This window comes from Sceloporus undulatus, chromosome 1 (assembly GCF_019175285.1).
Source record: "Sceloporus undulatus isolate JIND9_A2432 ecotype Alabama chromosome 1, SceUnd_v1.1, whole genome shotgun sequence".
Taxonomy (NCBI): domain Eukaryota; kingdom Metazoa; phylum Chordata; class Lepidosauria; order Squamata; family Phrynosomatidae; genus Sceloporus; species Sceloporus undulatus.
In genome coordinates this window covers 317061443-317087665 of record NC_056522.1, presented here as the reverse complement: position 1 = coordinate 317087665, position 26223 = coordinate 317061443, and the positions used below count along the sequence as shown (strand labels likewise).

General features: G+C 39.6%; 1 protein-coding gene across 3 annotated transcripts in view; it reads right to left on the bottom strand.

Annotated features, from left to right (window-relative positions):
* The window catches only part of PAPLN (papilin, proteoglycan like sulfated glycoprotein), a 90985-nt gene that overhangs the window by 25548 nt on the left and 39214 nt on the right, over positions 1-26223 (bottom strand). For 2 of the 3 annotated variants that reach the window (XM_042446920.1, XM_042446921.1), the window contains exons 5-18: positions 24533-24635; positions 23862-23992; positions 21704-21827; positions 21213-21293; positions 20326-20498; positions 17320-17443; positions 15108-15234; positions 12912-12977; positions 8353-8560; positions 6922-7098; positions 4918-5074; positions 3030-3116; positions 2046-2310; positions 1091-1208 (exon numbers count right to left, since the gene is read on the bottom strand). In XM_042446920.1, coding sequence (XP_042302854.1) covers positions 1091-1208; positions 2046-2310; positions 3030-3116; positions 4918-5074; positions 6922-7098; positions 8353-8560; positions 12912-12977; positions 15108-15234; positions 17320-17443; positions 20326-20498; positions 21213-21293; positions 21704-21827; positions 23862-23992; positions 24533-24635 — 1941 coding nt within the window. The remainder of the gene's footprint in view (positions 1-1090; positions 1209-2045; positions 2311-3029; positions 3117-4917; positions 5075-6921; positions 7099-8352; positions 8561-12911; positions 12978-15107; positions 15235-17319; positions 17444-20325; positions 20499-21212; positions 21294-21703; positions 21828-23861; positions 23993-24532; positions 24636-26223) is intronic. The other variant, XM_042446922.1, reaches the window with a different exon arrangement.

Genomic DNA, 26223 nt, shown 5'->3' with positions numbered 1-26223 from the left:
ACAGTTGTATGTCCAGACTTCATGGAAGAAAGCTGAATAATGCTCAGGAGTCCTCAGTTAACACATGGCTGTTATCTGAGTAAATGTTTAGTGATCTATGACACATGATATGATAACGGGCTATATAAGTTTATCTGTAATAACACTGGAAACAATCTGGTTCATCCAGTTATCTACACTTTTGCTTCATTTCTATGGAACATAAATGACCCTAAAGGTCTGACGGTTCCCTGAGAACGCCAAAACATTATTATGAACCTATGTACAAACCTGATCTTCAGCATGGGTCTTCCTGAGGCATTAAAGATTGCACAAGAAGGACCACATTGTAGGAAGAAGTGAACTTAGTATAGTTTAAACTGTACTAATGCCACATTCTCATTATACAGTTTCAAAATTAAATTCTTCTTTCTCTCTTCACCATTGGCAACATGAAAGTGCAACTGATCCCACTCCACACACAGCTAGCTGTGGCAAGGATGACTGAGCTAGTCATGTGTATGTAAAGTGCTTTGAACTACATGTGTTTTTGTTGTTATTATTATTAATTGCTGTCAAGTCAACTTCAACTTACGATGACCTTATGAATGAGAGACCTCTAAGTCACTCTGTTAACAACAAAACTGTTAAAGTCTTGCAAACTCAGGGCTGCAGCTTCCTTGATTGAAAATATACACCTGTAATATGGTCTTCCTTTCCCCCCCTATTTCCTTCTAAACATTATTGTCTTTTCTAATGAGTCATTTCTTCTCATGATATGTCTAAAATATGAAAGTCTCACTTTAGTCATCTTGGCTTCTAGAGAAACTGTTCAGGACTGATTTGCTCAAATACCAATTTATATGCACATTAAGGAAAATTATTCCTGCCATTCCTTATGTAGGACAATCACAATGAAATTGCAAAGCCTCAGCCACCACTTGTGCTGCCTCCTAGGTCTCTGAAAGAAGATCACCTATATTCAATTGAATACAAAAGATGAGATCCAAAACATCCAATATACTGTTGTGTTGGTGCAATATTAATGCTTAATAATTGCTGTCAAGGTATTTCACCCAGAATATCTGGTTGTGATGTTTTCTACCCTTACCGTTGGAGAGACAGCAGCAGGTTCATTTCTGTTCACGTAAACATCACTGTAGTATTGTGCACACCCTTCTTTGTTTGGCCCCTGAGAAGGTGATATCCCATCAGGGCAGCATCCATATCTGTATCAAAACCAACAACAGAAGTCTGTCCTAGTGTAATCAGTTCATTTTTTTTAATTTAGTATTTTTGAAATTTTACAAAACAAAACAGATTTAATATTCTTTCCATACATACATGTACTTTTGCATCTTATTCATTTTTTTTAAAAAAATAATCCTAAGTATCCCCTCAGTGCACCCCTTTCCCCCCAGAGCCATTCCCTTCTTTATACTCCATCCAAAATGTTAACTCCTCCTGTGGAGGTAATTTCCCATCTTCTTTTCTTAGTACACATTTTCAATAAATTTCTTTCATATTTCATCAAAATCATTTCTTTTCCATAATCCTTTTTTACTGTCAATTTACATGTTAATTTGCCATTAATTGCTAACTTCCAAACTTCTTTATACCAATCCTCCAATTTCACATTTATTTTTGTTTTCCAATTTCTTGCTATGACTAATCGCACAGCAGTAAACAAATTTGTTACAAGGTTTTTTCTTCTTCTTTCCATTCTACTTCATTGTATATTGATAACAATACTATGTTTGGTTTTCTATCTATCTTTATATTCATAATATTTTCTATCTCTAATATTACTATTTCCCAAAATTTTTGTACATATTTACATTGCCACCACATATGTATATATGATCCTACTTCCTGACAGCCTCTCCAACAATATTTTAAATTATCTTTGTTTATATTATGTAGTCTCACTGGTGTCAAATACCATTTCCAAATCAATTTATAATAATTTTCCTTAATTCGCACCGATAATTTTTTCAAATGTAATCAGTTCAAATCAACCCAACAAATCAGCTTTGCAAATGAGTGATTAAACTCAATTGTCCTACCTGCTCAAATGACAACCCTCAAATGGGCAGCCTTGCCCAAAGGGACCCTCTGCAGCAGTATGACCATCTGAACAACAACCATGAGGACTCTGATTACAGTCATGAACATGAGCCCCAGTATTTTGTTGGGAGCTGTGGTGATGTGATGCTGAGGACCTTGAGTGAGACTCCCATCGAAGAGGTAAGAAATTGGAGCTGTGATCTTCATTGGGCTGCTGATGGTGATGAGTAGAGCTGGCTTGGATTATTCTTTCATTTGCAGAAACTGAGGGGAAAAAATAACATTTTGTGAAACATAAAAACATCTCCTGCCTGCAGTTACTAGATAAGGACCAGAATGAAGCCCAGTCATATGATTAAAATAACAAGAGTGGATGTTTTGTCCTACTGGGATCATCACCTTGCCTGGGATCTCATGTAAATACGTTTTGTCACTATACAGTGATTTTTGTACAAACCTTCGGTAATACTGATAAATAGTTTTCACCACAGTTCCTTTATTTCTGCTTGAAGATTATATTACCTGACTTGAGCCTCTATGCCATATAGTGCAGTCCAAAGGCAACATGTGCCCTCTCCCCAAGCTTCTATAGAGGTCGGTTAGCCATTTCATCACATTTTGGGTGTTTGCCTCCCCATCACCTTTTGTGGCATTCACAACCTTCTTTTTTTCACCCCAAAACAGGAAGTGACCACACCAAGTCAGTTCACTCCCAGGTTGGGGAAAAATGCTTTGTTCCCCTACCTTCAACTTCATAGCAGTGTTGTTTTCTGTGAATGTAGTTAAAACCATCCTGGGGAAAGGTAGGAAAATGAAGAAAGACACCTACTTTGGCCTTTTGACAATACTTACATACCTACATACATAGCTTAAGAGCCTAATTCTATTATAAACCACAATCAAAAGTATTGTACAGCTACCAAAGGGAAGGCAAAACAACCAAAACATTAGGGAAAAAAAAATAAAGTACAGTAGTTCCAAACCTGTGGAGCCATGAGCAGGGTTATAGCGGGTCAATAAGGCCTGGCGATTGATATCGTAGCCTGCCGTGTCTTGCATGCTGGGAACCTCTGCAATCAGAACAACATTCCTAGTTTAGAAAACACTGAATAAATGGGGATGCTTATAATCATATACATTGATTTCAGTTTGGGTAAAGTGGGTGGGTGTGGGGAGACAGAGAATTGTTCTGTGTCCAAATTATTTTTTCTTATGTGCCTTGACGTCATTTCCGACTTATGGCAACCCTAAGGCAATCCTATCATGGGGTTTTCTTGGCAAGATTTGTTCAGAGTGGGGTTGTCTTTGCCTTCCTCTGAGGCTGAGAATGTGTGACCTGCCCAAGGTCACCCAGTAGGTTTCCATGTCAGAGTGGGAATTTAAACCCTGTTCTCCAGTCGTAGCCCAATGCTCAAACCACTACACTACACTTGCTCTGTAAAAGCATATCTACTCCTATGGAAATCAATTAAAGGAATGCTTAGTTATACTGTATATTTTGTTTAGGCATGTGTAGGAGGGAATGGTGTGAAAGTAGAACTCTACTTTGATATTGCTGCAAAATGTCAATCCTGTAGATTTTCACATCAAGGTTGTGAGTTGTTATTTTCTACTAATGAAGATCAACAAATCCTCAACTACTAAGTCTATTACACAGTACTTTAGAAATGAAGAAATACTGGATTACTTCTTGTTGAACTTGTTTGGCATTTTCAGAGGAACATAGTGTGCGTGTGTGTGTGTGTGTGTGTGTGTGTGTGTACCTTCAAGTTGCCTGTCAGCTTCTGGAGATCTCACGATCTCACTGAAAGGAATACTCAGAGGTGGTTTTGCCAGTTCATTCCTCTGAAATGTAGGTGACAGCACCTGGTTTTCATTGGCATTCTCCCATCCAATTTTAGGCTATCAATAAATGAATGCAAACTTCCTCTGTTCTGTATTGATTCATGCTGAAAACATATTGGTCCCTTTTCAGAAAAGGCAGTACTGTACATCCAATGAGGGTATATTTTTCTTTACTAGTAGCACAATATGGAGATTATGATCACTGAGAAGACCAAGGCAATACATCTTTCATTATATCTTATTTTATATCTTTTAGCAGGTATAATCAGAGATTTCTAAGGAGTCTGTAGCAAAAAAGATGGAGCACACATTTGAATACAGAGGGTTCCAGGTTCAAGGCACTTCCATTTTTAATTTTTTTAAAGAATTGGAAAGGCCCTTGCTACTAAGTTGCATTAATACCAGTCCAATCTGTTATACAATGAACTTCCTATGTCTCTATGGATAAATAAGAAAAATCCAGAAAGTAAAAGTGGTCATGGTGCAGTATCATTAGTCCCAACTGGAGGAAAGGAAGGAGATTTTCATGCCCTCTTTTGTTGTCTGTGTTGAAGCCTTCAAAACCTCTAGACCTTGTTGTGTCTTGATAATATCTTAATAACTTCAGTACAAGAGAGTTAGGACTCCAAATTATAGCGGCCGCTGTAACAGCTGAACTTTGTAGCTTTCTACAGCGTATTGCACTGAACATAGTGTCCAGCATCTTCTATGGGCCTTCTAGGTGCTGTTGTATGTCAAATGATGTACTTTAATACAGTATGTGCCCACAATCTTTTACTATCTAATCATTTACCAATCTCTACCAAGTAACAATTTCTGCAAATGAAAAGAATTTCAGAAATGTGCGATTTACAGTTGAACTCTTTAGGAGGCACAACACAAACACATAAACAAGGTAGTGATGGGACCGTGTAAAAAGGTGTCATTGTTACTGTCCATCCTTATCACCCAGAGCATTCTGAAATGGATAATGGGAATATCGTCTTTGTGACATAAAAATAAGTATCTCCACCAGTTTTCACTCACGCTGTGGCAGATGGCAGGGCTGGGTGTTACAGCTTCCCATCATGGCTGGTATCTGTGGCTGGATGGCCTGGCACATTTCGTGGTTGTAGAATTTGGAGTCTCCATCAGCACAGATGACTTGGCGGGTTCGAATGCCTGAGTCACAGCTCTTGGAGCACTTGAACACAAGGTAAAGCCAAGTTAAGAGGGAGCTGTAACCCTATTGCTCTGAAAGAGTTATAAGTTTAAGAAGGCATTTTTAGGCAATGAGCAGAGCCACCCTGTAATAAACTAAGGAGCTTATTATGCTGCCTCCAGTGCCCGACTTACCTCTTCTGAATTTGGAAGCTGATTTTATCGCAGAACCTTTTCTGACACAACGGTTTCCCATTGCCTCCAGGGCTGAATTCGGGCCCTGTATGTCACTTTGGTGGCCATTTTTTCCAAACTGGAAGTGACTTACGGGGCCGGAATTCAGCCCTGGAGGCAATGGGAAGCCATTTTGACAGAAAAGTCAATGCGATAAAATCAACCTAACTTCCGAATTTGAGCCAAATTTGGAAGAGGTAAGTCAGGCACCAGAGGCATTGAGATAAGCTCCTGACAAGGAGCAGGTTGACAGAGATGGTTGTGCAGAACAGAATGGGCAACCAATGAAGCACAATGAGGACCACTTGTCTTCATTGATGGGGTTTCAAAATTCAACCTTAAATACCTTCCAACATTTCACAGGTGAAAACTGGGATACGTGTGGCCAAGCAACATCTGAGTGTTGTCAAGTAAAAGTGACAAAAGGAAGAGCACACAAGCTAGGAGAGGCTGCAGCAGTATGCTTTTGCCTGAGCCTACTGGGAAGGGGAAGATACCATCTCCTCCTCACCTCTCCCTTCCGCTGAGTTAACTGAATATAAACTACTTTTGCACCTTGAACTCATTTTGCAGCAACTGAAGTAAGCTGAGGACAAACGGGGAAAGTAGGGAGAGAAATTGAGATATTTTAGAAGCAGTTGAAAACAGTGGGAGGATTAACCAGGATTGTCTCTGTCAAATCCGGATAATTGGAGGGTATGATGCTTGTCCCTCATTCACTTGCATACATAGGCATAGCCTGAGCTGCTGTCTCAGGGAGAGGTTTCTTAAGTGCCAGCTCTATGTGGAGCTGGATTCTCTCTCTCTCTCTCTCTCTCTTTCACACACACACACACACACACACACACACACACACACACACACACTTCCTTGATCAAGGAAGGTGAGGAATAGGTAGCACCTTCTGATCAGTGTCAGGCAGTGGCTGCTCGGGATGGTCAAACATAAGGAGGTGCCTTTTTGGACAGGGGCTATTTCTAGGCCTGAAAGTAAGAAGTTGCCCCTGGCTCCTATAGAACAAAAGTATAAACAGGATAATGAATTCACTTGTATAAAACTAATAAATAGGCCTCAGACAAACAAAAAATCCAATCGGTGATTGCCCTTTAGCACCTCCAGTTACATCCCCTTTGTGACAAAATCAACAGAGTCTGGTGGCACCTAAGAAATTTATTTTGCTGTCCTTGGCCAGAACAAGAAATTTATTATAGTATGAGCTTTCATGAACAGTGAGGTATATAGTCCATGGAAGTTTGTTAGTTTTCAAAGTACTACATAAGTCCTTGTTGTTTTCCTTGCAGCAAATTAACTCAGCTAGCCCTCTGGGAACTCACTTTGTAAGTTCATTTGCTGATCAAGTGATGATGTGAACAGACTTCATCACCACTACTTTGCTGACAGGCAACTTGAAGGCACATACACAAACACTTTCCAAATCTAACCACAGTCAAGCCAACTAAAATGCCTCTCAAACATGTTTGGTATGACCACTTTCCTGCCATTAGATTACAACATCCCAGATTAAGAAAGGCTGTGCTTGTGCAAATAGGTCTTGCTAAAAATTTGAAATATGAAACAGGGAGGATACTGAGAACAGCAGACAAGGGGAAGGGGAATTAGGAAATAGGGCAGCAGACAGATATGTGTAATACTCACCAGTCCCCAGTCCCCAATATGCCAGCCAATCTCCTGTATGCAATTCTCCCCAATGCAGGGCTGAGTATGTGGAGGTTTTGGTTCTGTCAAACAGGCAGCATCTAGGATCCGGGAGCCCAGATGTGCCCTACAACTTACAGTCCGGGTCTGAACACCTTCTCCACAGCTAGCTGAGCACTGGGGAGAGGAGAAAAAGGAACAGACGACTGTAAGACGTTAATCTCTTTGTTGCTTGCATTGATTTGTTCTTCACACTCTAGAGCAGTGATGGTGAACCTTTTACAGACCGAGTGCCCAAACTGCAACCCAGACACCACTTATTTATTGCAAAGTGCCACGTCCCTCTGGCTTTCTAGTAAGAAACTCTGAAAAACTCTGTGCTAGGGCGACAGCATGTGTGCCCACAGAGAGGGCTCTGAGTGCCACCTCTGGCACGCGTGCCATAGGTTCACCATCACTGCTCTAGAGACATACTTCATTTAGAATTACTACATCCTGTTGAAATTCTACACCAGAAACAACATTTCCATTTAATTTGAAGGACATTGCCATAGGGTTTAGTTTCTTCTGGATGAAAAGAGCAAACGAGACTTGCAGTATTTTGAATTATATTAATTTATATTCTGCTTGTTAATTTTAAGGATAAGAGATAGGAAAATTATGATGAACTGAGACAGGGAAATTGGTCCATACACAGAACAACATAGATGATGAATCAAGAACAAAGAGCTACTTTCTGGCCTGCTGCTCTCAGAATCCCCTAGCCAGCATGGCCATCAGGAGGGGGTTCTGGGAGGTGTTCACTAAAAATTTTTAACTTTTGTGAGTCCTGCATAAGAGTGTGAAGTACTACCAGATAACCATATACTAGATTTTCCTCTCCTCCACAGATCAACCAAGTAACTAGCTACTTCCTCTGTGTGTGCTCATGTTTATCTACATGTGCATCATTTAAATCCTGTAGCTTATTCTCACTGTGATGTTTTATTGGTTTTTATGTTGCTGTTTTAACTTTGTTTCCTGTTTCTGTGAAAAAACAGAAACATGCCTTTGCTATGGCCTCGCAGGGAAAGAAGATGAGGCAGACATAGCTCCATGGGAGAAAGACAGAATATAAATCCCATAAATAAATAAATAAATAAATAGATAAATAATCTGCCACTGCCCTGGCCACAGAAAGACAGAAGAAGAGGTCATATCTGTCCACCCTGTCACCTGCTTTTCTTTTTGTGTCATATCTTAATTAGATAGTAAACCAGAGCACAGGGAACTGTTTTGTTCTTTTACTTGTCTAGCGCCATGTACAATAACAGCACTAAATAAAGATGATGTTTCATCCCATACAACAGTTAGATTGCTTTTAATGAAAAGAAACTTAGAAATATTTTCAAATAAATACATATGTACACCGAATCTACATTAACAACTCACCTCAGACCAGGGCCCTGTGGTCCATGTTGCACACTGCCGCATGTTGCAAGGCTGTGTGCTGCGTGGCTTCTCCGTTAAGATTGCACACTCAGCATCATCCACAGCATCCTGAGAATCACGTCCATTGTAGGAGACACAATAAACTGAACGGGTCTGTGTGCCTCCACCACAGGTAGCTGAGCAAGGTCCCCACTCCCCAGTTTTCCAACTGTAAGTGCAAAAGCAATATTTCTCAGGGAACCAGGAAGCCAGCACTAGCAGTAAGAAGGTGCCTAAAGCAAGGTTTGCCGTCTCACAGATAGGGGATCACTGGCTTTATGTTATTATTTATTAACCAGCCTTCATGACCACAAATTTTTATCAATCTGCTGTGAAATGGAAGAACTAGCATTGTTTCATCAAAGAAACTGAATGGAAATTAGTGTTTTGGCAGACAATGAAAATTCTGCAACAGCTTTTAGAATGGTGTGACTACTAATTCAAGATGACAAAAGGAATGCCATTAAAAAGGCAATGTTAGACTGAGTTATTAGACGATGCACTGATGCTGGAAATATTTAGGAACCGAGGAAAGGAAAAGAGTGAAATGTTTTTATGAAACTGACTTGGCCTTGATAAAGCAATGGTCTACTTACTGTTGGGAGAAAGCGAGGCGATAGATTTTCTGTGGCAACAATTAAGTTAAGGTAACCCCTAAATTCTAATGATGACAACTTTTACTCTGAGACCTACAGTATGCAAATATTATCTTGATCTACTTTGCTACCTGCAGGGGAAAAGCTACAGAGTGCTAGTATTTTTTTTCATGGATATGCAGAAACTCACTGGTAATAATAAAAAAGAACGAGTGAACAAAAGAACTGTAGTTCTGAGACTATGGCCTGTTACAGACTGCCAAAATAAAGCTGCTTTGTGTCTCTTTGGAGGTATGCTATTTAAATGATGCATGGGTCCAAAGAGTCCGGAGGTTGCGCCAAAGCCACACTCCATTCCTAAGCACTGGAGTGCAGCTTTGGTGCAGCTTCCTGATTCTTAGGGTGCATGCATCATTTAAACAACATACCTCCAAAGAGACCCGAAGCAGCTTTATTTTGGCAGTCTGTAACAGGCCTAAACTGAGAAAACATTTTGTCATGAAACTGTAGAGAAGCTTCCAATTTCCTACTGTTCTTCTATATGGCATACTTTAAGTTATTCCTTCTTAGTCTTTTTGTTTTTATCCTTTTCCTGTTTTCCTCATTTGTAGCCTTTGCCTGGAACACCCTTGTTTTTAAATGAATTATATCAGTTTTTAAAATTTAATTTTAAAAAGTTTTAAAATTTTGTAATTTTCTGATAAATCTCCACCAACCATACCAACAACACAGATGACAGTTGCAAGGTTTTTATATTCAAAAGCAAAGATTATGCTTTTAATCAAAATTCTAGACAGCCATTTTGCCTGTACTGTACTAAGCAGCCTCAGGCATACTGCTTGTCCACGCTGTGTCCAACATTTTCCAGGCAAGCATTCTCTGAAGATGCCAGCCACAGATGCTGGCGAAATGTCAGCAAGAAACTCTTCTAGAACATGGCCACATAGCCTGAAAAACCCACAACAAACTATGGATGCCGGCCATGAAAGCCTTCGACCTCACAGTGTTATTTGTTTTGCTTTAATACATCAGGAATGCAGAAACAATTGTAAAGTGAGGAATGTTGGGGGTATGTGTAAGTTGTGTGCTACCCAAATGAAGCAATAAACATGAACGTCTAATATTAAAATCCCACTGCCTCAATTCTGGCAAGATTATTAACATCAGGATCTAAAATTACTTACTGATTGGATCAGACTCCACAGGGTTGGGACTGGAGGACAACTTCTTAAAGAAAATAATTTCTTAAAATTTTGGGCAGGAACCAGATCTAGTCAGCTCCTTTGACACAGTCGGACAAGAAAAAAGACTGGTGGAAAGACTAGCTCACCCTTAAACTCCAAGATGAATTTTCTTTAATGCCATCCTGTAGCAAGTGAATATGTATGTCTGAATTGTTTTGTTTTGAGGAAAGGTCACAGAGTTCATCTATACTCAAAGTTATTAGAAGATCATGATTTTTACTCCTGTAATTACAGGACTACTGCAATTCTTTTTCTGAGATCCAAATAATGCACAGTGGGTTTGATCTGTTGGTGTGAAAGACCAGGGTGCCATGTTGCCATCAACTATTCTACCTCTGGCAAGACGAAGTTTGGCACTGTTCATAACATATGTATCACATGCAAATTCTAGACGTGGCTCACCATTGAATCATAATGTTTTGGAAGCTATCATGATGAGGACTCGTTGAATATTGACAGCATGTTGCTATAATTTGTCTTTGAGAGTATTGTCTGAATCATGGAATGTTGTCTATGATGGGTAGGGGATAATGTACATTGCTAATACAAACATGAATACATCTTTTAAAAATGAGTGTAACAGTCTGCTTGGTCACCAGCTCTCTCTCCTTCGGAAGTGAGCAACCAGCAAGGAAGATAGAGCAGAATCTGGGAAAAGTTTATTTTCTAGACCACAGTTCCAAAAAAGCCACTGATCACATTGACTGGGTGATTCTGTGGTATAAAGTACAAAAAATAACTGGGCTGACAACTGCTTGGATAATAAAAGAAATGCCAAAACTAATGCCCCTAAACCAGTTTATATCAAATTTGTGAGTATGCCCACAGAAATACTGGGGAGTGGAGGCATTTACAAGGCAAAAGAAGCAAATGAGGAAAAAAGACTCTGCTCCTACTAAGCCACTCTTCCACTTTAATGAATTATGACCTTCCTCCCCTTCCAAAACTCTATGTTCAAAACTTGTGAATCCATCCTTGTCTGTAAGCATCTTAGGGGCAACACCAGAAAATAAAACAATCCCTGTCCTGCTCTGCAGACTTTCCTCCTGGTACATACCCTACAATCACCATCTCCAGTTAGCTCTTCAAAAACATATTAGTTGATCAAGACTACAGAGAAAGTAACAACCCTCCTTTTAATTCCCTTAAGAATTCCAGCAAAAGTATCTTAAACTTACAAGAGCTGAGACATATTTAAAACCATCCTTGGCCATTATTTTTTAACAGGCCCAGAATAACCCCATTGGAGAATCTTGTTTTTGGCTTAATTTCTTAAGAATTTCCTTTTCAGTTACAGTATGACCTTTGTCTCCACCCCACTCTCTGGAGACACCTTATTGAAGGACAGGGCAAAAAAGTTTGGCAGAAAGCCTGAATGGAGTTTGACGTTAGGTCTGACCATTGCAACCTACACAAACTACCAACAATCTATCCTCTCCATAGTGCACCAGGTGAATAATAGACCCTAGTTGTTCATCTGGTGCATTATCTGTGATGTAATGCACTAGAGCACAAGTACTGTAGAAGCAGAAAGATCTTCTAAGATAAAGTCTGGCTGTCCAATGGAGTCTTGGAGCTTCCCATGTTTTTAGTTTCGTATAAACAATATTAGATCACAGATCCATCAGTCTATTTTTCATAGCAGCCATTCAGATACCATCAGGAAATTCACAAGCAGAGCTTGAAATAAAATTTCCTGTTGTTCCAATTCAGTGGTAAACAGTCTCTGAATCTACAGCTTCTATATAAACACCGTGGCTAACATCCATTGACAATCTACCTTACACTCATTTCACTTGTCTAATCCTTTTTTAAAGCTATCAGAGCTAGAGGCCATCATCACCACTATGTCACACAGCAATGAATTCCACAATTAACTATACATTGTGAGAATATATCTTTTTGGAGAAATTCTAATATCTTGTCAATTGTGGTGGCAATTCCACAGTGTGGAAATCTCTTTTCTGGTAAACTCTAAAGTCTATGGTAAGCTTATAGTAAACCCTCAAAATACATCACTGATGGCTGGAAATCTTCATTCAGGTCAGTGGCAGAAAGAAAGAAGCAAAGTCCCAAAGTATCTTCTTCTCTTTTCCTACTCCTCATGGTAGATATACAAAAAGGAACAATCTTCAGTAAAAAGCTTGGCTGACCTAAGCCAAGCTAAGTCTCCCCAATATCTACCACCCACCACCATTATTTAGAGAGAAAATCTAAAGCAATAGCGACCACCACCCAGGAGAAAAGCCTTCAAGGATTCCTTAAGCAAACTAAGGCAGTGGCTTTCAAATCATGCTCCTAGGAACCCTTGTGCTCCTCAGAACCATCTCAGGGTGTTTACTGATGAGTATAGGAGGAATGGCAGCTTGGTTTCTTGAAGGATACCATGTCCATCATTAGCATTATTACTGCTGCAGTGAGCAATCAAATGGGAAATTCTGGGGGTACATTATAATGGCCAAGACTGAGGCTCCATGGCCCTGGCCAAAAGACCACATGAACTGAGCATGCAGCCCAGAATCCTCTTTAAGAGGGATAAGAGTTCACCTGCAGACAAACTTAATTTTTTTTTAAAAAAAAAGGAACACTGGAGTTAGGAAGATTGAAGACCACTGTTGTAGGTGGGGAGAAGGGAAAGAAGAGCTCAGTAAGGCTGCTGAGATCATTTCCTCCTTGTTACCTCATCCTTTCCAAGCTCCATGCTGTGCTGTGGCTCCATGCTCCCGGCAGATAGAGGTAAGATACCCTTTACATATAGAACAGAGATTTTAAAGCCTATAATAAATACATAGCTATCTGGATCTGCTTCCTACACTTTGAATGCAGAACTGACTTTTAAGGCCAAGCTAAATGTGATTTTGGAGCTACGTTAATCCATCCTTGATCGCTCTCTTTTTAAACATTTAGATTGGAGCTATGGAGAAGAATTGAAGTTTTCTTAGGCAGAACCACCCACCACCCAAACCAAACACACAGCAATTACTGGCAGCTGGCGGGTTCAGTATCAGTGAGGCTAGTTTTTAGTCCACGTTGGGACTAGTGCAATGAGCTGAACCTATTTGGAGGGTTGAGTTCAGCACCCTGGGTAACTCCTTTAAATTTTGAACTAAAAATTAGAGCAGATCCATTGCCCCACTGGCATGGAAACCCCCAGCTGCCAGTGAAAGGAATTCAACTTGCATATTTTCTTCTTCATGGTTAACAGAAACTCAGGGTGTGTGGAAAGGCTTGACATTTGGATCAAGGCCACACAGTGTGCAGAGAACATTTAAAAACTGTCCCTGTCCCCACACCGTGATTTCTATGAGAATTTCCTCTCCCACAGTTGCATTTATCAACAAAGGCAGATATTGGAGGTGTTTTCAATGTGGCCACAGAATCTGAATCGCATCCTTATATACATCCTTATACTCTTTTTGTTCCTTGGTCTAGTCGTAAGGACCCATTCAATGGCCTACTGGATGAATCTTGATAATTTCCTAAACAGAAATGTTCCATAATCCATCTATCTCTGCTTGGGCTCAGATGTAACAGTTTCTATTCACAGTTCTGAAGAGTAATTTTAAAATCTATGAGTATCATGAGCATAAATTTAATGTTATTTCATTTCATCTATTTTTTATTCTTTGTTATTCTTCATTTGTTAAAAAGCAGCATCTTCAATAATAATACCATGCAGGATGAAATTTAGATTAAAATGTGTACATAGGCACTTGTTTCTTGTTGCTTATATTTGCCATAATGGCTGCTTTCCTCTGAGACAGAATAAGTTCTGTAGTCCTTCGAGGGATATTAATGCAGTGTTTAAAAATGCGACTTACCTCTCCCATTTTGTAGTCTCATTTGGGATGCAGCCAGCTATTATCGTATGGATTTTGTTGCCGTTGCCAACTTCTGACTGCATCCAGGCAAAACTCCAGCTAAAATCCACCCTCAGCTGGCCGATTTGCAAACCCGGAAAGCTCTCAAAAGTGAAAAGAGGCCACAGATTTTAGCCAGATTTTTGCCTCGATGCAGTCGGGAGATGGTGATGGCGGCAAAATCCATGCAATAATACCTGGTTGCATCCTGAATGAGACTACAAAACAGGAGAGGTAAGTCGCATTTCTTAACAATGCGATAATATCCTAAATTTTACCCTTTTTCACCATGGTATGCCCAGAAATACTAAGACCATCTCTAAGAAATTTATAAAACGGGAGGAATTTCTCTTAAATTTGAATGAAAAGAAAGTGGGGCAGAACACATTCACTTAAAGTCGCTAGTTTAGCGCAATTACATGAATGATCATTGCATTTGAACTGGCTCCCCATTGCCCGAAAATAGCATGCCATTGCCCAAATTTGCGTGTTGCAGTCTATCACGCAATAACATTAAACCCCACGATTGCATTCAGATTGCCATTGGATTATACTTCCAATTTCCCTTTTCTGATAAACTCCTAAGAGAGCTTTTGTGAATGTTGCTGCTGTTGTTTGCCTTCAAGTCATTTCTGACTTATGGTAACCCTAACAGGAACCTATCGCAGGGGTTTTATTTTTGGCAAGATTTGTTCAGAAGGGAGTTGCCTTTGCTTTCCTCTGAGGCTGAGAGAGTGTGCCCAGGCTCACCCAGTAGGTTTTCCTGGCCAAATGGGGATTCAAATCCTAGTCTCCAGAGCTTCAGCCCAACACTCAAACCATTACACCGTACTAGCTTTTGAATAACTATCTGTTTAGCCCTTACTTTTGCAGAACCGCAGTGTCTCCCTATGTGTATTTCCTTTGGGAGCATTAATAGCTGAATAAAGACCCTACTGTTTAAGTTCAGGCTTCCTAGGTTCTTAAATTGTATATTATTTTTGAAATCAGATTTTAAAAACAATGTTAAACCTCACCGTTTTGTCTGGGGGCATGGCTGGAGATTGCAAGTGCGGTTATTTTCTGGTTGTGGTTTATCTCTGCACATGTAGCCTGGATATTCTTCATTGTCAATGGTACAAAAGACCAGCCGTGACTGATAACCTACAGGCAGAAAAAACAGCAAAGCACATTGGTGAAGGCAAATAATCCATAGCAACATTAAAATGCAATCAGATTACAATCATAGTATTTCCAGAACAATAGAGAATTCCATCACCTACTTCTTATATAGGGAACAAAGTTGGATGGCAGATGAAGATACTTTGGGTATATGTGCTGTACGAGACATCTGCCCCTATGAGAGGAGTGACTCAGAAACAAGATAAGAGGCTTAGAACTGTCTGGGAAGTGTGTGTGTATATATGTATGTATGTATATGTGTGTGTGTGTGTGTGTGTGTGTGTGTGTGTGTGTGTGTGTATATATATATATATATATATATATATATATATATTCCTAGCTCAAATAATACACCACTGGAATGTAAGATTTAAATTACTGGTCTCCAGCCTACACCACATCATACACAAGTTATCTAACATACTGTATTTTCTGGCGTACAAGATGACTTTTTGACCCTCTAAAACTGGGTCAAAAGTTGGGGGCCGTCTTGTACGCCGGGTGCGCTCTCTGGGGCTGCCGACTTCTCAGGCTTCCGGAGGCCTAAGGAGCCGGCGGCCCCAGAGCGCGCGCACCGGCTTCTAAGGGGCCTCCGAAGGCCCCTTAGAAGCCAGCGTGTGTGTGCACAGCCGCTGCCGGCTTCCAAGGAATAGGGGTAGCCTTGTACGGTGAGTATATCCTAAACTCTATTTTTTATATGAAAAGTTCGAGGTCGTCTTATATGCCCAGTCATCTTATATGCTGGAAAATACGGTATGTATTTAGAGCACATCAGCCATCTAAGGATCAAGTCCAATTTTGGAAAGGATGAGCAGATGTTAGGACTTTATGTCATGACTGCACTTCAAACAATGATGTATTTCTGTTGCAGCCAAAAAGATTTTCTCCCCATAGTTATTCTTTTATCACAATGTTACTATGATATAATTTGTGCACTGACTGGCAGCACACTTTTTTTGTTGTTTTGCCTATACATGAAGCTGTTGTTATTATAGTCAAGGCACTTGGTTAGAAGTTCTTTCAGCATCTAAAGTGATGTATACACCTCACTTGGTTTATAGAGCAGCCCCATCACCCCAGTTGATGATAATATCATATAGATAATATCATATAGAAAATAATGATATCATATAGAAAATGGAGCCAGCTTGTTTCCTGCTGCTCCAGACACATGAACCAATTGATGCAAATTTAAAGAGAGAGAGAGATTCCACCTAAATATTAGGAAGAGGTTGTTTTATTGCAAAAATAGTTCAACAGTGGAATGGACTGCCTTCAGTGCAAAGGACTCTTCATCTCTGGAGATCTTTTAAGAAGAGGTTAGGTGGGTATCTCTTGGGAGTGCTGTAGTTGTGTATACTTGTATGGCAGGGAGTTGGGCTAGATTGCCTTTGTGATCCTTTCTATGATTCTATGATCTTTGGTATTTGTTCTTGTTTGTGGGCATCCTGTAGGCTGGATCATTTGCGTTAGGATACTTCCAAGTGGAAGATTCCTGGGGCTCATTCACATATATAATTATAGCACTATATTTTAATCTATATAAGTAACCAAACAATATAATTAGGTGATCAAATGCTAGAAGGGGCAACAGGCAAGGGATGTATGTAACTCTGTGGAAATAGCATATACATAACAAAGGCATGAAAGAACTGGCCCTAAAGTCTTGCCTAATGTCAGCTGCAGAAACTAACACATGATAAGTGCATGATAAGCGCATGTGGGAGAATATAGTACAGCGGCCTACTGCATCAGTGAGCTAACAATCTGTGGATTGGAGAGGCTCACCATGTTCCAAATTATTCAATGATGGTGGATGCATGTGGATGCACTGGGGCGACTGTTTGCATTCCCCCCCCATGCAAAGGGGGTAGTGGTGATGGTCTGAATCCCACAGATATGAAGGATCCACTGTATAACAAGAACTGGCACCTCACTAGAGCAAATCCTCTGTGTTTGAAGCACTTGATTTTTGCCTGGGATTTTCACTGCAGCTGGGAAATTATGACTTTAATGCTTTAAACAAATGAAATAATAATATGCTAGCATTTCATGCTCAGTAGTTACCTCCACCACACTCAGCACTGCATTCGCCCCACGAGCCATAGCCCCATCTGTAGGCAGAGCTCTGCCTTTGGAATGGAAGGTAGTATTCATAATGTATTCCTTGGTTTGGTTCCTGGCTGATCAGCTGAAGGGAAAGAAGCAAAGCAGGTGTTGTTGTTGTTGTTACTTCTTGTAGCAGCCCTTCCTGGCATTTGCTCAATTCATACAAACCACAGATGAGGAAGTGCTAAAGCCCAGCATATGCCATTTTTGGCTGTGTGTATATCCACAAGTGGGTTGTATGCGAGCAAATGTTCTTCTAAAGCAGGGATGGGAAAAGTATGCCCCTCCAGATATTGCTGGACTGCTCCTACCATCAGCCCTCAATAGTAGAACCAATAGTGAAGTTGTAGTCTAACACCATCTAATGCTCCCAGATACTGGGAGTTGCAGTCTAACACCATTTGGAGAGCTGCACAAAACAACAACAACTCTACTCTACACCTGGAATTGGATGTAATAGGAATAAAATGTCTAGCCCTTTCCCCTGACACACTGATTGTACATGTGCAAACCACCACCACCACCACCACTACCAACCACCACCAAACAAACAAACAAGCTTCATTTATATACTACTTCATACTGCCTAAGCAGTGTCTAAGCAGTTTACAACTGTAAGCTAATTGCCCCCAACAATCTGGGTACTCATTTTAGCGACCTCAGAAGGATGCAAGCCTGAGTCAAGCTTGAGCCCTTTTGCTGGTCTTGAACTCGCAACCTTATGGTTTTGAGTGAGTGGCTGCAGTACAGGCATTTAACCACTGTGCTGCCACCACTACCACCACCATCATCTTGGTTTTACAGTTTAACAGGTGTTTCTGACCATGATTTGGATTTTAGCCAAGAATCTAGTAATCAGTAAGATACTGCCAAATAATGTGGCATAATCTGAGCAGTGTCCTTTTTGTAATTGTGTTATTGTGATCCTATTTATCGCAATTTCATTCAGATGTTTTGTCATCCATGGCATTCATCCATGTGCTCACCCATCATTTATCTGAAATGGTGCAGTCCAGAAAGCTTTCCTGCCTTTATGGCTATTTGTATGAACTAGACCTAACATTTGGATCCTTGCCAAAGCATACTCCCTTCCTATCTGCTGCTCCTCTTCCATTTGGGCACTTTGCTTTTGGGATCTGCTTTGTGCCATACCTGTCATGCATACAATCTAATTAAAACAAACTTCCTTCAACGAAGAGAACAAACTGCTTTCTTTCTAAAGAGCTTTTATCCTGTTTCTCTTGTTAGGTGACAAGCAACAATCTTAAACTGACCTTAATGCACAGGAAACACAGGAACACCTCATCATTTGACTGCTGCATAAATCTGAGGTAACGTCATTGCCAATTCTCCTTTCCTTCCTCTTTTTCTATTGGGTCATGAGCCAAGAAATGTCTATTCCTCTTTCAATTTACTTAGCAGTACCTTTTTAATTTTTTCCTGTGTGGCATCCATTAGTTCTCAGTTCTATGACTATTTAGAAAAACGTTGGAAAGAGGTTACAATAAGGAAGTAAAGAGTTATCTGTTAGAATAATGTTAGGAAAACATATGTTATATAAATTCGAAGAGTGAAATGTATGGGTAGACAGCAGAGGTCAACTAATAATGTAAAGTATCTCAAACTGGAAAAAGATAACTGTTTACTCAAAACAGTAAAAGAAGATCTAGGGAATATATTTAAGTTAAATTTACCGATTGAGCTAGCTGAAATAATATTATGTAAAGAAAGCAGTAATTAAGGTAGAAGGATAAAACATTTAGTTAAATAGAACAAATACGAAAGGTTTTCTAAATAGAAGGAAGTCATGTTTTGTTTTATGGTATATGTTTTTTATAAAGATAGGTCTTTTAGGAAGTATAGGTTAGTTATTTTTGTAAGTCTCGTCTTTTTAAGTTAGTAAGTGAGGTACAGTGGACCCTTGTTATATGCTGGGGTTTGGTTCCAAGATCTCCCATGTATAACAAAATCCGTGTATGCTCAAGTCCCATTACATATAATGACATAGCAAAATGGTGTCCCTTATAAAAAATGGAAAATCAAGGTAAATTTATACTTTTTTGTAACATTTTCAAACCGTGTATGCTTAAATCCGTGTATAAAAAATCCGTGTATAAGAAGGGCTGACTGTATATAGTACAGGTATATGGATGTCTTTAAGTGTATTTATGTATATGTAAGGTTTTCCAAATTTGTTTGTCTGTAAATGTGATATGTTATATGTTGAAAAGCAAATAAACATTTTAAAAAGTTCTCAGTTCTAGGAATAATCCATAGCAATATCATCGTGACAGAGTTTAGGTAAATTATTTTTTTGGATTACAACTCTCAGAATTGTGTCTCGACCAAAGGAAGTAATAGCACTACTCTAGTCTGCTTTGAACAGATTTCACTTGGAAAACTGGGTCCAAACTGGAGCACCACAGTTTAAAAAGGAAATTGTCAAGGTGGAACATGGCCAGAGGAGGGCAATCATGATGGTAAAACATCTGGAAATGAAGTCTTGTGAGGATTGGCTTGGGGAGCTGGATATGTTTAACTCGAAAAGATAAGCTTGATAGGTGATATGATAGCCATTTGAAGAGATGATATATAAAAGATGAAAGAAATTCCACGTAAACATTAGAAAGAACTATCTGACAGTGTAATGGGCTGCCTTGTAAGTTGGTGGACTCTTTTTCTATGGAGGTTTTTAAAAAGAGGTTAGATAGCCATCTTTTGAGAGTGCTTGTCATGGATTCCTGCACACTAAGGGGCTGAACTAGAATGGCTCTTGCAGGTGCTTCCAACTATGATTCTGTGAACTGCTCATGCAGCTCTCTGAACAACTACTCCACATAAGAGCTAGAAAATTTGCACTACAGTTTTCTAGAGGCTTGGGATTCCAGGAATTGTTGTCCCAAAAAGTAACTTTTCAAGCTGTAATGAAGCATATGTCACAAGAAAGTGTACAGACTTGCTTACCTCAATAACCAAGGGTTCAGTGGTGGGACCTCTGGCATGAAGAAACTCAGGAGCCAGGTCACCCTCTGACCCCCTGTCATAATGTACAACTGTGCTAGCAATTTGCAAAGCCCGGCTAAACTCAATTGTCCAGTGTCCATTTAGATAGTATGCTCCTTGCACATTCTTGATGGCTGAGAGGGAAAAGAAAAATGCAGAAGGCAGAAAAAGTATAAATACAATGCAATATGGTTTTAAAAAACAGACTCGCCTAGAATTCCGGGCCTATTATAGAAGATTGATGCCAGATAAGAAAACACCTCTGCTGTGAGATGTGAGAGGATTGTCATGTTCTATGCATTTGGTCACAGTGGGATGTCAGATGTTTCATTGATTTGTGCATAAGTGGCAAGGTTATTGAGAACATAACCTTGACAGCTGCGGGGCCTGTGATCACCCCATTGCAGAGTGTTTCCAAAAAACACCTTGGAGTCATATATGTGTAACAACTTTGGCTAGGGTTATTCACATTTTCCTGATAGATGGGCCTCAATGTGATGTTAGTGTGGCTGAGTAGATTATATCACAAGCATAAGACATAATCTTTCCTGGTTTTCTCATCCATTTCAACTGGGTCTGAAAGTCACTCATGCTTGTCTTGCTCCATGACACAAGACACAAGACCTTTCAAGACAACGTCAGTACAATCAAGACAGATTATTGGAATGGAATGACTCTCAGAATATTGTGCTTAGCACCCTTCCAACAGTACCATGTTATATTTCTGAACATATTGCATAACATTGTGTAAAATGTGGGTTAAAACTGATTTGTGCATTAAGTACTTTAAGCTCATTTACACATAACAGCAGCAAAAACACCCATTAAAAATATTATACAGTACTAACCAACGAAGTTCCTGGTAGGTGTTGCTTCCTTAATCTGGATACTTGTGGCCCCCATGGGAATGATTAAGATTTGGTTGTAGCCTAAAAAAAGTAAAGCAAGTCAGTACCAATAAATTCAGCTGACTAAGACAGATGGTAGTAGAGAAAAAGAGACAAGAATAAAGTCACCCTTGCGTGAACAGAGGGTACTTTTCCAAATGAAGAGCACTTAAGTGGAAAATGATATAAATTCAGCTGTAACTCCTCCATCGATTCTGAATTGGCTGCATCCAGATTCATACTACCCTTAAAGCAGCCCATCCATGTAATTGATAAAATATGGCCTAAAGCAGTGTCGTCAAGCTTCATCAGCGATTCCTGAGATCCAGTTACCAGTTTTGACTTCAAAGATATAAATAGATTAAGAAGCATAGTCCGTTCTCTTTGTCAACTCTAGTTCAAATATTTTTGCAATCTCACTAAACCCTTGTGGCAAAACCACCAGTTTGTACCTTTGGGGAGATTGGGTACATCAAAGAGACCCTTCACTTCAAAGCAGGCCCTGCCATCTCCACCACACTGCAGACACTTGTCTTCCTTCTTAGAAGAATCCAACATGTTATCACAGCCAACAGCCTATAAAACAACACAGGATAAACTAAGTGCAAGGATGATCCCACAGACCACATGCAGTGTAAGCCAAGCAAGCTAAAAGGCTTACATTTCTGTGAAGGAGTCAACTGGAGACATACAATAGTTTTTAAAGGAGCTGAAAGTGATTTCAGGAAGGCCATGAAAGTGATCTATTATTATCTATGGTCAAACAAATTTTGCTGCTTTAAAAAACAATATAAAAATTTGCAAAATTTGTTACCGCAGGCAAAACTGGGAGGGGGATGAATACACAAACAGTAATTCCTCTTTCAAATCACTTCTGGGAAAACATTGCTTCCAAGTTTGGTAAATGTATAGACTGTGGGTGCATCCATCTAAAATATACATTGTCAGTAGAAATTCCTGATTTCACACACATGTGAGACATATTTAAAGAATTAGTTTTCCTTTGGAATGCAATTTCAATTATGTAATGGGTGATATATTATTTAATGGTTCTGTGTAAGGAAAGGCAATATTACCTGACAATATTAGAATGCTGAGTAATAGTACAGATCAAAATATATCTAGCATTTGTGATGAAACCACTGAATGAAGTTTTAAAATATCCATCATTATGGCTAACTATGAGTTCAGATGAGAGTCAGCATGGTGTAGTGGTTTGAGCCTTGGACTATGACTCTGGAGACCAGAGTTTGAATCCTGGCTTGGTCATGGAAACCCACTGGGTGACCTTGGACAAGTCACACTCTCTCAGCCTCAGAGGATGCCAATAGGAAAACCCCCTCTGAAAAAACTTACCAAGAAAACCCCATGATAGGGTTGCTATATGTCAGAAATTAAAAATGATTTGAAGCCACACAACAAGATGAATTCAGATACTAATGTACTTCCAGAGCTATATCTCACACTAACTATTCCTATGCCTCAAGCTGCCCAAGAGAATAACCCTCCCCTAAACAAACTAAAAGAAATTTACTGAAGCAGCTAGGTCAGAACAGAAGGGGCAGATCCAGTCAAACTGTGTAAAGGCACATGATACAGATGGACATGTCTGCACTGGAGAGATCACCATAAGTAGTTACCCAAAGAAGTAGGAAAACTGAGAGCTCCAGAAAGCCAAAGCTTAGGGAAAAAATGTGAAGATCTGAGTCTCCTTTTCTTGAAGACAGAGTACAGTTGCAAGAGAAAAACTGCAGGACTTTCACTTAGGGATAGAGTAACTCCCTTTCCTCCTCTATCCCTTCCCTGTTCAAGAGGGTTTCTTTTTCCCCTTGTCTTTGTGTACACTCTAGTGGCCACTGCTGCAAATGCAATAAACACCAAGCCCTCTTATAGCCAAGATTAGAAGGCATCATATTGTTCTAAAATCTAGAGCTCTGGTCTGTGCCCTTCTCTCAGAGGAACCAGAAAAACCTCCCCATCGTTTTTTCTTCCCTCATGCTTGTTAAAATATGAACATTACTGATTTAAGGGTCCAACAATGGTCATGCTCAATGGGAGCCAGAAGCTCAGAGGATCTCTACATAATTGCCGGCCAAAGCAATAATTTCTATATTCATGCTCTGACCCTTCTGGCAACTTGACTCCCAAGGGAGACTCCTACACTCTCAAGAGTCCACAGAAGGAAAAAGAAAATGGGGATGGTAGGAAGAAGGAATCTGGTAACAGCTTTGAGACTAATTGGTTTATTTCAATAAGAGCTTTCATGGATATTGTAATATCTCCCATTTTCTTTTTTATGTTGTGACAGACTAACACAGGTATGTCTTTGGAATACACAACAATATTAAAAAAAAGCTGCTTGCATATTTCCATTCCCCCTCTCTAATTAAAATTAGTTTGCTAGGTCTTATGAAGTAACATCACCACTGAAGAGATGGAGCAGGACATAAAGAAGCCAAGGGAACCAGTACTATGCAAGTGGTAGTATGCTTGATTAGGAAGTTCAGAATTCAAATCCCAGTTTAAACAAGAAACTCAAGTAGTAACACTGGGCAAGTCACCCTCTCAACCTAACAAAGGCGTTGCTGAGTAAAGTGGGATAATACATACCTGACAGACTCCTTCCACACAGATATCACGCTTCCCTGGCTCACAGGGGGTTCCATCAATCACGGCTTCTTTGTGTCTATAGTAGAAGTTTTCTCCCTTTGGGATGCAGTTTAGTTCGCATTTGTTGGGAGCTATGAGCAAAGTTTTAAAAGCAGTATTTTACTTAACATGCTCTGTTTTCCCATAAAGACACCTGAAACTTAGGGTCCTTTTACAATGCACAATTATAATACTATATTCCAATTTAATTGTCATGGCTGCATCCTGTGTAATCTTCGGGTTTGTAATTTGGGGTGGCAATAGAGTTCTCTGGCTGAAAATTCTAAAAGTGCCTCCCTAAATCGCAAAGGATTAATTGGGAGATTGCCATGGCAGTTAAAGTGGAATTATTATTGTTGCATATCTAACTTCCTAACTGAAGAAGCTTTCAGAATGAATAAATCTATACACAGTGAACCCTTGGGGTTTGGTTCCAAGATCCCCTGTGGATAACAAAATCTGTGGATGCTCAAGTCCCGTTAAATATAATGGCATAGCAAAATGGTGTCCCTTATAAAAAATGGAAAATCAAGGTTTGATATTTGAAATTTATTTTTTTGAACATTTTCAAACCATGGATGCTTGAATCCATGTATAAAAAATCTGTGTATAAGAAGGGCCGACTGTATTACCTCCATAATAAGGGAGCCACTTGTATCGCTTTCCCTGGAAGTCTGTCCCATCAAACTCAGCACATTGTTCTGCCCGAAAATCTCTGGCACCCTCAGGACATTTCTAGGAAGAGACAAGTGAGTAGTTTAATTTCAGATAGAAGAAGACAAGCAACTAATTCAGAAGAATTCTCCTGGAAGTGATTTTCTGTATTTTCTCTTATCTGTCTAGCTGATGGGAAATAGTTCAGGATCTACTTCTTATATGAGTGCTCATATGACTCTGGATATCATTATCATGTAACAAGGGACACTGCATGCAGTAAACACATTGCTGGGCCACAACTTTTACTGCTTTGCCTCCATCCTACAGAATCCTGAGATTTGTAATAATAATAATAATAATAATAATAATAATAATAATAATATTTATTTATATACCGCTATTCCATGGATCATAGCGGTTTACAGCATAATAAAAACAATTTAAAAACACAGTATACAATAAAATAGCAATATAAAAACAACAGTACAATTACAAGGCTGACAGGATGGAAAAAACGTCACATTCAGGGGGAGAAAAATAACACCAACGTTCATGGGGGGAATGCCTGACAAAAAAGGTAAGTCTTCAAGTTTTTCTTGAAAACATCAAGGGAAGTGGACATGCGGAGCTCATTAGGGAGTGCGTTCCAGAGTCTCGGGGCTGAGACAGAATAAGCCCTCCTCGTGACAGCGTAGCGGACATCTGGAACCATCAACAGATGTCTTTCTCTTGATCTAAGAGTGCAGGGCGGACTATATGGGGAGAGGCGGTCCTCCAAGTACCCTGGGCCCAAGCCATATAGGGCTTTATAGGTGATAACCAACACCTTGTAGTTTTGTGAGGCATCAGCACTCTTTTTAGAGAGAGATGAAGAAGTTGTAAAACTCCAAATCACAGGATTCGATAGGATGGAGTTACAGTAATCAAAGTGCTGTCAAACTGCATAATTTCTACAGTGCAGGTGCACCCAAAGACAGCTGGGTTTATAAAGCTTTCCCATAAAGCTCAGTGGATGACTTTGTACCAGTCACTTGGAACCCACAAAACAATGAACATAATTCAAAATTTCAGTTCTTAAAGTTCATAGTCTTATAGTTTTCACACTTGCCTTCATATCCCTAGTTTTTCCTCTGCTCTATTATATTTATTGAAACATAGTACTGATTACAATCTGAATATCAAAAGAAACTCTATCTGCTTGTAGTTTTCAGCAAGAAATGGACGGTATCTTATGGAGCTTACTCTGCACATTTGGTTTTCCCCCTATTCATTCATGGGGCCTGTTTCAATGCTAGTTTTTCCCCACCTACCCATAATCTCTGTACGTAAAAATTTTGCCTGAGTTTTCCTTCATTCCAACCTCCTGTACTCACATTCCATACATGAGCAAATGAGATGATGAAATCAGTGAAGAAAATATTGTTCAAGGATAACTGATGGTTTACATGATGAAATTGCACAATTCAGAAAAAATGTAAAGGTATCCAGTGCATGACTGTAAAATACTTTTGTACTTTTGTAGAAAGGTATAAAAGTTGTTTTGTAAAATACAAAATCTCATAAGTTAGGAACCTACAGAAAAAAAATGAATTGCATATACAATATAAACAAATGATTACACCCATATATTTAAATACAGTGGACCCTTGTTATACGCTGGGGTTTG